This window comes from Plasmodium reichenowi, chromosome 14, assembly GCF_001601855.1.
Source record: "Plasmodium reichenowi strain SY57 chromosome 14, whole genome shotgun sequence".
NCBI lineage: Eukaryota > Apicomplexa > Aconoidasida > Haemosporida > Plasmodiidae > Plasmodium > Plasmodium reichenowi.
The window spans coordinates 2231097-2245526 of record NC_033659.1 but is presented as its reverse complement, the minus strand read 5'-3'; the positions used below and the strand labels follow the sequence as shown (position 1 = coordinate 2245526).

Sequence of the window (14430 nt, the reverse complement as noted above, 5' to 3'; positions counted from 1 at the left end):
ATAAATAAATAAACATATAAATGTAAATATATATATATATATATATATAATATATACATATATATTCTTTTTTTATATTTCTAAATAATCACATTTGAAAAATTCAAGAGAAATAAAAAAAAAAAAAAAAAAAAAAAAAAAAAGTATATATTTTTATACACTATATATATATATATATATTATATATATAATTAGGGTTCAACTTTTTTTTTTTTTTTTTTTTTTTTTTTTTTTTTTTTTTCCATTTTAAATTAAATTACACACTACGAATAATATATTTTATAAAACTTTTTAAATTCTTTGAAAAATATATTATTAATTGTAATATGAAATTATAATATCAATTTAGTATTAAAAAAAATATAAAAAAAAATATATAATGTATTATATATATATATATATATATATATATAACAATAAAATAATAATAATACTATGAACATATATATTATAAAAAAATATATATTATTAATAATATAATAACGAATGGATTACTATAAATTGCATAACATATGTATAATAATTATTATATATAAATTTATTTATATGTTAATTATTTTATACATGGTATCCATTTTTATTTATATAGTATTATTTCTTACTTCTAATAACAAGTGGTGCCTTAAACTAAATTATATCTACTTTATATATATATATATAATATATATATATATATATATATATATTAGGAATATATTCTTTTACCCTTTATACATATATCTTATTATTTTGAATACTTAATTTGTCTGGTTAAACCATAATTCAAAATATTTGATGAATGTGTATTTTTATGTTATAATAATTTAATAATGGTATAATATATATATATATATATATATATATATATATATATAATAAAAATAAAAAAATAATCCATTTACTAAAAGTAAGGTTTTTTTTTTTTTTTTTTTTTTTTTTTTTTAAATACCTATACATATATATGTATATAATATGTATAACATTTATATATAATAAAATATGTACGTGCACATAATTATACTAAAAAATACACATGCACATACAATATATATATGTATATATAAAGAAAATATATTTTTTCCTTTTTATTATTTTTCACTTATAAAAGAAATTTTAACAAAATAACAAACAAAATATTATCATTTACAATATAATTAATAATATAAGCCAATAATATATGTCCCCATATTCATTATAATTACTCATATATATATATTTTTTTTTCTTTTTTTTTATAATTTTATAAATATACAAACATATTTTAAGTATATAATATGTCATAACGATAAAAATATAATAAATTCTTAAAACATAAGCAGATGAAATATTTTTCAAATTTCATCCTTTCTATAATAAGGGAAAAAATATATATGTATATATTTCTTCAATATTTATTCTTCAAAGGGAAATATTAATTTGCTACATCATATATAGATAATATATAAATTTATATTATATTTAAGTACAATGTCCGTTTTCTTTTTGATAAAACAAGTTAATTTTATTAAAGGGACATAAAATAAATAACTACATGTATAATATATATATATATATATATATATATATATATATATATGTTTATATATTTATTTAAGAACATCTATACCTTTGGGAAAAAAAAAAAAAAATTAGAAAAGAGTTCTTATATCGAAAAAATGTAATTATAATTGTATTATATATTAATATATAAGACCTTAATGCATATTATATTATTATTGTGTGTATATAAAATAAAATAAAGTATTATATATAATAATACTTTATGGGTTAAATTATTAAGTTTCATGCAACAGGAAAGGTTATATAAATAAGGTTTTTTTTTTTTTTTTTTTTTAAATATAAAAAATATACACATATAAATAATATATATATATATATATATGTAATATTTAATTTAGAATATTTATTCGTGTCTTCATAAATTTTTGAGCTCGAATTTTATTAAATATATATATATATATAATTCATACTATACAACCACAGCCCTATTTCACTTATAACAATCTCAATTCTTTTTTTTCTTTTTTTTTTCTTTTTTCTTTTTAATTTTTTTATTAAGTGAATAAATTCATAAATATAAAAGACGAATTATTTAATGGTTCACGTATTTTATTTATAATATTTTATTGAGTCATAATTATAACAGGCATTAGAATAAATCACCCACAACACACTTGTAAATATATAAATAGTTTTTAAATATATAAAAAAAGAAAAATTGCACACACTTATAAAAATATACGTTCATGTAATCATATATTCCTATAAAACCATATACACACATATATATAAAAAAAGAAACATGTATATTATAATACAAAAAAATAATAATAATAATAATAATAATAATAATTAATTAGTTATGTATATCTTATAATTTGACCTTAAGGAATACAATAAGATTAATAAAAAGAACAAACACTATGTATTTTTTTTTTTTTTTTTTTTTTTTTTAAACATATGTTTATGCATTTAAATTTTGATATATATTATATAATAAGCTATAAAAATTACATATTATTATAAAAGAAAAAATATTATATATTATATGCACGTAACAATAAGAAATAGTAAAAATATAGTTTTACTAATATAAACTTAATACATCAATATTGAATTTGCTATTATATGTTAAATTTTATATAGTTTCTTTTCTTTTTTTTTTTTTTTTTACTTTATTATAAATGAAAGCTTATTTTTTTTTTTTGTTGTTAAAATAAAGTTGTTTTTATTATTTCACAAAATGATAAAATAAGTTTTCATAATAAAATGAATATTTATTTATTATACACATATTTAAATATATTTTATAAAGATTTATGTGATTAAAAAAAATATAATATATATATTATATATGGCACATAAAAAAAGTGGCTAGTTCTAAAAAAAAAAAAAATTTTTTTTTTTAAGATATAAATATACAAAGTTATTACATTATTTTCACAAAATATATGATATTGGAATATAATTTTATATATCACATTTATATATATATATATATATATATATATATTAATAACCTTTAGAAATAAGTTTTGTTTGTTTATAATTATGAATAAATAAGAACATAAAATGCTATACTTTTATACAAAACATATGAATAATGCTATTGTTTTCGTGTGCTTATATTACGTTATAGATATATTTCTTTTGTTCTTAACCTTTTATTTTAAATCTTTAAATAAATGGGCACTACATGGGAAAAATTTATTTCTAAAAATCGAAAAAGATGAAGAACCATATAATACTAAGCTTTATAAGTTCAAAAGTATATTTGATAATTTTATAATTTCCAAGACTTATTTTTCACACTTTTATATCATTGGTTTACTTATTAATTCAATAATTGTATTTCAAGTATAAAAAAAAAAAAAAAAAAAAAAAAAAAAAAAAAGAGAGAGAGAGAAAAAAAAAAAAAAAAATTTAATATATTTTTTTTTTTTTTTTTTAAATTAATATATAAACTGTTTTTTTCTTTCTCTTTTTCTTTTTCTTCTTATTAAGGACTTTCAATATAATCTAAATAATCAACAAAATGGTAATATATTTCTTATATTATTTATTATTATATCAAATGTTTTAAAAAATTATAAAAGGAAAAAAATAGTGGATTTTTATATTAAAAATATATATATAAAAAAAATTTAAGTGAGACAAACTAATATATATATTTATTTTTATTTCTTTTTAGTTTATTATCACATTTGTCTAACCAATCTCATTTTTGAAATTCATTTATTAAGAAGGTTTTTCGAACAATTATTCTTAGTTAGGACCACTACAAAATCGTTCATGCATATTTCTTCATATCTTTTGGGAATAAGGTATTATAATAAATAATTCAAAAATAAAAATATAAAATTAAACTATATTTGATAATAAAGTATAAATATATATATATATATATATATATATATATATATTATTTTATTCTTTTAACACATTAGCTTCTACATTATAACACCTTTTTCCCTATACAATAAGGAGAAAATAAATTATAACTGGTCAATAATTTCCCCTCTTCTCCTTTTCATTTTTGGAAATATAATTCAGGCATAAATTAAAAAAAATAAAAATAAAAATTATATATATATATATATATGCATATATATGTGTCTTTTATTTTAGTTTGACTCTCATCTTCGATTAGCTAGGCTACGCCCAAAAGGTTTACAATAAAATAAATACAATAATACGAATAAATAATATTTTCATATATATATATATTAACCCTTCTATGTTAGGAATAAAAAAAAGTGACACTTTTTATAAAGTACCATATGGAGGTTTTTTTCATTTTGTGAGTTGTCCACATTATTTTGCAGAAATTTTAATATATTTTTCGTTCTTCTTATTAAACAAAAATATCACATGGTTATTTAAAAAAATAAAAAAAAAAAATTAAAATTAAACATACTAATATATTATATATCTTTATATATTTCTTGATTTTATCTAATCGTCTATTTTTATTATTTATTTTATTTTATTTTTAAATTAATTCAGCTTATTGAATTTCCTTTTAGTTTCATTAATCTTAATTAAAAATGGTAATAACTTATTATTTATATTATTCAAACAGATTGTTTTCTTTAAATGGTTACTATTATATAAGCATATTTTTTTTTTAATCACATAGGTATACTAACACATGAATGGTATTTAAAAGTTTTAGCTAACACATATCCCAAGTAATTTATTTATAAAATTATATAAAAAATTTTAATTTCAAATTTTTTTTGAAAAAATATATTTTTTTTAATTATTTTATTTTTTTCTTAATATAGGAATAGGAAAATAATCTTCCCATATATTTTGTAAATATATAATAACATTATTTTTATATATATAATACATTGGTGTAACGTGTTTTTTTAATAAATGGTGTACATATTTTTTTTATACTACATTTTGTAAATATATTTGTAAATACTTTCTTTTTTCCTTTTTTTGCAAAATTAAATACACGATGAAAAAATATCTTATATGGATCTATATATATATATATATATTATATACTATTCATGATTATAAATACCATTTAATATTTTTCATTGAAGTAAAAATAACTCATATATAAAAAAAATTATAATAATAAATAAAAATACAAAGAATATAGATAGAAATATAAATGTATAGAATGTGCAATGAATAATATATTTTTCCTTATTTTATTCAAATGTACATAACTGTTGGACATTCATATGTAAATGACTATTTAAAATTTTTTTTTTTTTTTTTTTTTTTTTTTGAGAAAATATATATTTGTACGTATCACCTATTAAATCAACAATGCATGATGTAAGAAAAAAAAAAAAAAATGTTGACCTATATACATATATAAATATATGTATTTATTTATTTATTTATATATTCATATCATGATATATATATATATATATATATATATATATATATATATTATTTATTTATTTTTCTTTTAAAATGCTCATGGTTTATCACATAACGATATACAGTGATTTGTCAAAGAATCAATATCCATATGGCTAGTTAACAAATCGTCCGGTATAGTAACAGATTGACAACACATTTCACACATTTCTATCAAACATTCTTCTTTATCATTATCATCTTCACACGATATTTTTAATTCTTCATTTGGAGATTCAATACATGATTTTTTAAGATAATTCAAAACTTCAGATGTTTGAAGAATTTTATCATCCAATTTTTGACATAAAATTTCACATGTTCTAATATCTTCTTCCTCTTTTGTATCTATGTTATTACAGCATATAGTACAGAATTCATTTGTACAATTATCATTTTCTTTATCATATTGATTACAATAATTTATTATATCAACTATATTTTTATGAGTAGCACAATAATAAGCATCCTTCTTCATTTGACGAGTCGAATCCTCAAATGAATGTTTATCTATTGCCGATTCCTTACTAATATCAGAATTTTTATTGTCACCTATTTGTTTGTATCCCATGTCTTGTAATTGATCTTCCTCTTTTATTGTAACTTGGTTGAATTTTGAGAAAATTGGAGGTAGGAAACTTTCAGTATCTAAAGTAGGTGTTGGAGTATAAGGTTTAAAATCAAAAGGGTGCATATAGATATTACTAAAAGATACATTTGAACAATTATAAGAAGTAAATCCAACGGATTCTCCATCCGATAAATGTAATCCAATTAAACTAAATATAGGATATGTCATAAATCCAGTACCTAAATTTACATTAATATTATTAGAGCTAAAGGATACGGTTACACGATTCCATATGTGTTCCTTATATCCAGAAATAATAGATTTAGATAATAATTGGAATTTCCCATTCACGTTTTGTCTTAAGCGCGTAAATCCAGATCCTATTTCTAAGATGGTATAATTTTTGGAATCTAAAAATTTGAACATAGTACCTACAATTCCGTTACTACATTCAGGATAAACTGAAAAATTTAGCACACCAGTTTGACAACTTTTGTTTTGTAAAATAATAAAAGAAGGTATTTGTTCTTCATTTTCTACTTCTTTCTTATTTGAATTTTGTAGTATAACATGTTTTTCATTTCCAATATTTTTTGCAAATTTCCAATTAGATGTACCACCATTTGAATTCTCTGAATCAAATGCTATATATGATTTATTAAATTTTCCTACATAATATTCTTCATATATATTACAACTTATGGGAGAAATGTTGTATGATAATATTTCCTTTGTTGAACATTCTACCGATTCTACTGTTATATTTGTAAATTGTACATTATCTATACCATAGGTATAAAATCCAATAGTTCCAGATGAAGTAAAATCATCATTTATTATTATATCAGGTTTTGGTAATTCATATATAGGTTTATTTGTTTTAAGAACTGTTATCATTATTTTAGATCCTATACATTCTATTCTAACTACAAACCAATCTCCTTCTTGTAAATCATTTCCATTAACAATAGCTAATTCTGTTACTATATTATTTTCAAATTTTAGCAATCTCTTATTAAATTCATTCTTTTGTCTATCATTATTTAATTCTAGCATATAAAAATTATATTTGTCATATGATCTAAATATGAGTCCAACCGATCCTACACCTTTTATATTTACATATGTAGAAAATACAAAATCATAAAATGATTTATATCTTAAAAAAGCATAACTTCCATTAAATGAATTGATCACACTATTTTCCGGTGAATTGTAAACACGTACATTTTGAACTAATGTTATACCATTTATACCTTCATATAATGGATTATCTAATATGTTCCATTTTCCAACTTGTTGTAATTGTACAGAATTAATTATTTCGAATGTATCATAAATATTATCTACATTATCTAATTTCCATGATTCAAATTCCTTTTGTCTTAATCTTTCATCTACTAAAATTTCTAATTTATATTTTCTCTTCTCCAACTCGGAATTAATTTTTGATGATAATACTTTTATTAAATTGAATACTTTTTCTACATCTTTTAGTGTTTCATTAGATAAAAGTTCTATGTTTTTTTCAAATATTTCTGTTGGTTTTAGATATCTTCTTGCGTTAGAAATAATTTTTATTGATTGTTTATTTATTAATGCTAAAAAAGTTGGATCTGTACTACCAACTTGCTTATTTACTATAGTTATCAAATCGTTAATAGCATCAGCAGTGGAAGAATCAACATAAGTATAATCGTTATTATCAAATTTATCATTAACATTATTCATTTTATTGTCCAACTCTAGGAAAGAAAACATTGCACTACTATTATCATAATAATAATAATAATTATTATTATTATAATTATTACTAGTAATATCATCCTTTGGACATTTGGGAGGAACGTGAAATAATTTAAATCCAACTTCTTGTGTATTATTTAGAAAACTTTCTGATATAATACCATTTTGGAAAAAACCTCCATATTCATTTAAAGCATTAATAACCCTTAGATGTATTAAATAGTGCTTATCATATATCCCTGCATGTATAGCAGATAAACATATTGAACTATCTTCAGAATATATATTACCTTCACCACCTATGACACTCTCTTCAATATCCCTTTCTAAACAGTCATGAGGACATTTAATTAAATATTCATTTCCAATCATCTTCTCGATTTCACTTGTTTCTTTTAAACTACTTTGACAATCCAAATTTACAAATGGTTCTGGTAAATTGATAGAATTTATATTATCCGAACATACAAAAGCAGACATTTCACTACTGGACGAATCAAAGTAAGTTACCCCAATATTATTTATACCAAATGTATTACCTACAGGAGTTCCAAATTTGGCTATAATGTCATGAACATTTGTTTGAAAATCAAGAGAATAATAAAACTCAGAATCTTCTTTACGAATAGCTAAAGGAACTGGATTTGTTATGTTTATATCCATAGTATCAAATACTTTTCTTAAGGTATATATTTGACTTTCATGATATAAATGAATAGGATTCAATCCATATGTAGCACATACATTTTCAACATCTTTTAATTTGTTAATAATTTTATTGTCAACAAATGGAATATAATATGTAGCACCAATTTTCATATCACAAAATACTCTTAACACATTTTGAGAACATGTAGTTAATACATAATAAAAACCTGAAGGAGAACTAGGTAACGCATTTTTTAAATGAAAGCAATTATCTGCTGGATTATCACTTGTTTGTCCTAATTCTTTTGTTGATGTAGAATAGTAAGAACTTAATGGATTCATTTTTATAATATTTTCCGTTTGTTTAATAACTTCATATATATTTTTTAGAATAACATTTTTTATATTACTAATATCTTTGTGTCTTTTCTCTTTTTCTAACTTACACTTTTTTAATTTAGGATTTAAACTTTGTATTTTTAAAGCTTCATTTTGTATTTTTTCAGCATATAGTTGTAATTCATTATCTAATCGTTTTAATTCTTTCCCTTCTTGTAAATTCACTTCAGATACAAACTCAAAAAAGTATTTATCTCGAGCATCATCTGTATCTTTTATTTTATCGCAATCATCAACAATAGATTTAATTCTGTTAGAATATACAGAAAATTTTTTTATACCATAAAATAATTTATTCTCTTCAGAGAACTCTGGATTCGGTGCCCTTAGAGTTAATCTGATATATTGAGCTTCTGTATTATGTAAATTGTTTATAGTACTTCTTAAAAAATTCGCTAAATTACTACTAACCTCCTTATAATTTTCACCATCATTGCTTAAACTGATTGAATATTTGGTGGCTGGATATTTCCAGTCAATAATAGCTTTTTGTAATTTATATATACTACCTAAATTTACATCAAAATGCACTGAATCTGGAGCAGTATCCAAATTGAATTCTTGTGATACCCAAAACGTGTCCAAAAGTCCATCAACGACTTTATCAGGTGAATGATTCTTATTATCCGATGATAATGTAGACATACATTCTTTATGAAGAGCAACATCAATACTTCCAGATTTATGACCATCTTGGGATAAACAAAAATTACCATTTCTTAATATTTTCAATTGATTATTTGGTAATAATTGCCAACTACTACGTCCATCATTATGTTCTAAGCTTGCATTACAATCTTCTAATATGAGTCTACCACCGTTTGCTATTAAATTATCTTTTAATGTTATACATAGATTATTAATTGGATTATATATTTGATTTTTAGAATTTAATTTCCACAAATCTCGACCATCTAAATAGGATATAGCAGTAATACATCCATCTAAAACCACTTCATTCTTTTCATCGATTTGTAAACATAAATCTTGTGTCAAGCTAGACATTCCACTCTGGATTCTTAAGGTTGGATCTCTTGAACCTAACACGTTGGTAAAATTTATACCAAAATAATCATGAATAGCATGCCTCATATTAACCTTAATAGATTTTGCTCTAATAACATGATTAAAAATTATATTTTGTACAACATTTCCTTTAAAAGAAAAAAAAAAATAAAATAATAAAAAATAAAATAAATAAATAAATAAATAAAGAAAGAAAGAAAGAAAGAATGAATAAATGAATCAATGAATTATAAATACAAATTAAATAAATGCTTTATTATGTAAAAGTATAAATATGTAGCACATTACACATTTATCATTATATACAATAAATTGTTTTAATATTAACATTATATTTAGTATTCATATTTTACCAACTCTAGATTCAAGTACTTGATATGGAACTACTTCCTCATATGGTTCGTTACCATCATAGCTAGCTAAAATGGATACTTCTCCAGGTGTATAGGCCCAATGTATTATTATCCCATTCAGAGATCGTACATTTTTTAAGTGGCCTATCCAAGAAACGACATCATTAACATTATGTTTCCCTTCTGAACACCAATATCCGGAACCTCTTGTTAAGGCATTTTCAGCAGCATATTGTGGTAGACCATTTTCACCAATACTTGAAAAAGTAGAAGTAGCTTCACAAAATTCAAATTTAAAAAAAGTATTACTTATGTCATCTCCACACTTAACAAATAAATTAAACGAAAAAATTATTACAAACGCATAATTAATGAAAAACAATTTTGTCATAATTTGGTTATTTTGTTATATATACAAATTAGGGAAAAAAAAAATAAAAAATATTATATATACACAGTATAAAAAAAAAATAAAAAAAAATTAAAAAAAAGATTTAAATATATATGATATGTTATGCAAATATAATATAAATGAAAAAAAAAAAAAAAAGAAAAAAAAGAAGAATTATATATGATTTTGTAATTTGTGAGAAATACAACTAAATATCCTGATATATGCTTACATAAACTATAATTACACTTGAAAAATAAAAACCAAATATAGAATATGATGTTACAAAATATTTTGTAAAAATATATATACATTTATAATTTTTTTTTTTAATATATATTTATTTGTCTAACTCGTATTATATAAAATAAACTCAATTTCTTTATTGAAATTTTTCTATTTATTATATTATATCACATTATATATATTGTCCAAAATATTTATGGTACATTTTATTTTATTTTTTTTTTTAATTTGTAATATATATATATATATATATGTATACAATTAAAGTATTTGCGAAAAACAAAATAAAATGTAGACCGTGATATTACAGATCTTTTTTTTTTTTTTTTTTTTTTTTTTCTTCATGATCATACAGAAAAAATACACATAAATGTTTAAAAACATTTTCTTGATCTATATATGCTATACAAATACTTAAAGAAAATACAAAAAAAAAGTAATACAAAGTCAAAACATTCATAAAAAATGAATATAATAGCAAAATAGAACAAGCCAAAAAAAAAAAAAAAAAATTAAAAATTAAAGGAGAATTGAAAAGACCAATCAATCATTATTTATTTAAAAATGAAAATTTTAATTTAAATATTCTATAATATTCATTTAATTAATTAAATATTTATATATAAATATATATATATATATATATTTGTTATATATATATTATTTTATAAATATTAATATTTTATGACAAAATTTTATATTTATTTTCTTTTCATGACTTTATATTATTTATATAGACAGTCTTTTTTCTTTTCTTTCTTTCTTTTTTTTTTTTTTTTTTTATATAAAATATAATAAAATAAGGGAAAAGATCTTTATTAAGTCTAAAAAATGTACCAGGTATATATTTTATGAAACCTATGTGCCATTATTATTTTGTAGGATATAAAAGGAATTTTTTAAGGTAAGAAATAACTTTAAAATGTTTAATTATATATAGATATATATAATAAATCAATAGTATATACATATACATATATATATATACATATATATTCATTTATATATACAATTATAAAATTAGAATAAATAATATTTGACATAATATTTCATTTTTATTTACACATATTTTACTTAGAAAATTAAAAGAAATACGCTACATATATAATGGATCAAGTAAGATAAAAAAAAAAAAAATTAAGTTCTTAAATTATAAATAGCTAGTTTGCAATATATTTTTATGGTAATACTCAATGAAAATATATTTTAAGTTCAAAAAAAAAAAATAAAATAAAATAAAATAAAGAAAGTATAAAAACTTATATTTAAATATAATTCGAATATAACAAGGAAAATGTTTTATTTTTCTTCTATATATTTTTAATTCGTTTATATTTAATTGTATTAAAAATTCTTATTACATTTATATATTTTTTTTTATATTGTATGTGCAAAAATATTAGGAACACTATAAGTTGTTATACCAAAAAATAAATTTAGATCAACCTAGATGAGATATAAGAAATAAAAAAAATAGGCAACTTACCATTTTATAATATGTAAAAGAATAAAATATATAATATTAAAATTATTTATTTTACTTTGTTGTTTCCTATATATGTAATTTTACTTAATCATATAAATAAATAAATAAATATATATATATATATATATATTATATACACATATCTTTTGAGGAAAAAAGAAGTTATAATAAATAAATTATACACATATATAAAGTACATATATGTGTAAAAAAAAAAATATATATATATAATATTTATAATTGTCACTTAAGATTTTTTATTTTCTTATATTTAATTTAATTCTTTTTTTTATTGTTTCGTTACATTATATATATAATATATTTTAGATTATTGTGTATTATTTATATATTAAATGAGTATGTATATTTTTATATATGTACATAATTTTTATTTATTATATTCTATTACAAATAATTTTTTGTTTAAAAATTTAAAAATATATATCACTTTCAAAATAATAAATTTTAGTAATGATTTATTCTTAATATTTTTCTTATATTCCATTGAAACGAATTTATTTTTTTATATATATGAAAAAAAAGAATTCATTTTTTTTTTTCTCAAATAGCCAAAAATTTTCCATAAAAGAAAAAGGAATATCATTTATTTACTTTTTTTTTTTTTTTATTATAATTTTTTTTTTTTTTTTTTTTTTTATACACCTCAAAAAGTATTCAATGATAAGAGGAAAAGGAGTGTGATTTGAAATATATAAATGTGTATGTAAATATATATATATATATATATATATATAAATATATCTTATATACATATATGTATTTAAAGAAATATTTTTATATGTATAATTTGACCCAAATAAAAAAAAATATTTCAGAAATACATATGAAGAGAAAAAAATAATATATGAAATAAAATGTAATTTTATCATTCTAATTCTTTTTTCTTTCACAATATATATATATATATAATAAATAAGTGTATATTTATATATAATAAATTTTTTATATACTAACATATATTTAGTTTTATTTATTTATTGATTTATATATATATATGTTTCATTTTTTTATTTAATACATATATGTATATACATATATATATATTTATATATATATATTAAAAATATATTTGTGAAAATATGTAATAATGGCTTCTTCGCAGATACGACAATTTGCTAGCCTAATTGATCAGTTACCTTGTGACGCCGAAGACTTTAATTTAATTGAAAATTTTGAAGCATATAATGAATGCTTTGGGAAATCTATAGACTACGATAATAGTAAAGATTCAGATTGCTTATTTTCATATAATTCTTCTAGTATTTCTGATTATTTAAATAACTTATCTAATTGTCAATTTGAATATAAACGTATGCAAAACACAAAAGAAGAAAAAAATTCTAATCATTCAATAAATGACCAAGGAAATCCTATGTTATTAGAAAGACCACATATAAATAAAAACAACCAACATGATGATTATGATAAAAATATGAGTTTGTCCGATTTAATAAATGTGCAGTCTAAATCATGTACTAATAATGATGATCTATATAGAAATGTTAGTACAAAAATATCCTTTAATTCAAAATGTACAAATGATAATAATGATATTAATTATAATTATAATAATTCCTTATTTATTCAAGGAAATGATTTAACAGATCAACAAAAAAATAATTTTATAGAAAAATTAAAAAGTCCAATTATACTAACAAATAAAAAAAGTATAAACAAAAATTCTAAAAATAAAAAAAAAACATTACTAAAAAATAATACCTCTTATAATAATAATTATAATAATAATAATAATGAGGAAAATGATTTTTTAGCAAACGATCAAAGTATCAATAACAATAAACAAAATGATACGTATTCACAACATAATATGAAACATCCTTTTAATGATAATTCAGCTTCATGTTATGAATATAATATCTTACAAGGATTAAATAAACATATCTTTAATTCAAATTGTGAAAATCATATGAATAATTTTTATACAAATGAACAAAAAACAAATAGTTCCAATCAAATATTTCATAGTTATAATAATATGACTTGTTCAGGTAAAAACAAAAATTAAAGATATATATATATATATATATATATATATATATATATATATATATGTATATGTGCAATAATTTTTATATATTTGTCTCAATTAATGTTTATGTGATTATATGTTTATATGTTTACATGTTTATATTTTTTTTTTTTTTTTTTTTTT

At 19.0% G+C, this 14430-nt stretch overlaps 3 protein-coding genes across 3 annotated transcripts in view; 2 read left to right on the top strand and 1 right to left on the bottom strand.

Moving 5' to 3' along the window:
* Nucleotides 1-3051: 3051 nt before the first annotated feature.
* On the top strand, nt 3052-4800 carry PRSY57_1455200 (dfg10 like protein, putative; the record flags this gene model as incomplete). The annotated part of the gene is made up of 9 exons (XM_012910148.2): nt 3052-3336; nt 3484-3517; nt 3671-3803; nt 3927-4032; nt 4108-4147; nt 4224-4353; nt 4486-4529; nt 4619-4670; nt 4767-4800. The coding sequence occupies 9 exons, from the start codon at nt 3052-3054 to the stop codon at nt 4798-4800; spliced, it is 858 nt and encodes a 285-aa protein (XP_012765602.2).
* A 628-nt stretch (nt 4801-5428) lies between these two features.
* Nucleotides 5429-10504, bottom strand: PRSY57_1455100 (LCCL domain-containing protein; the record flags this gene model as incomplete). The annotated part of the gene is made up of 2 exons (XM_012910147.2): nt 5429-9888; nt 10114-10504. The coding sequence occupies 2 exons, from the start codon at nt 10502-10504 to the stop codon at nt 5429-5431; spliced, it is 4851 nt and encodes a 1616-aa protein (XP_012765601.2).
* A 2840-nt stretch (nt 10505-13344) lies between these two features.
* PRSY57_1455000 (hypothetical protein) overlaps nt 13345-14430 on the top strand; it is a gene marked incomplete at both ends in the record, with an annotated part of 3940 nt that continues 2854 nt past the window's right edge. The window contains one exon of the mRNA XM_012910146.2: nt 13345-14266. Within this exon, the coding sequence (XP_012765600.2) occupies nt 13345-14266 (922 nt within the window). The remainder of the gene's footprint in view (nt 14267-14430) is intronic.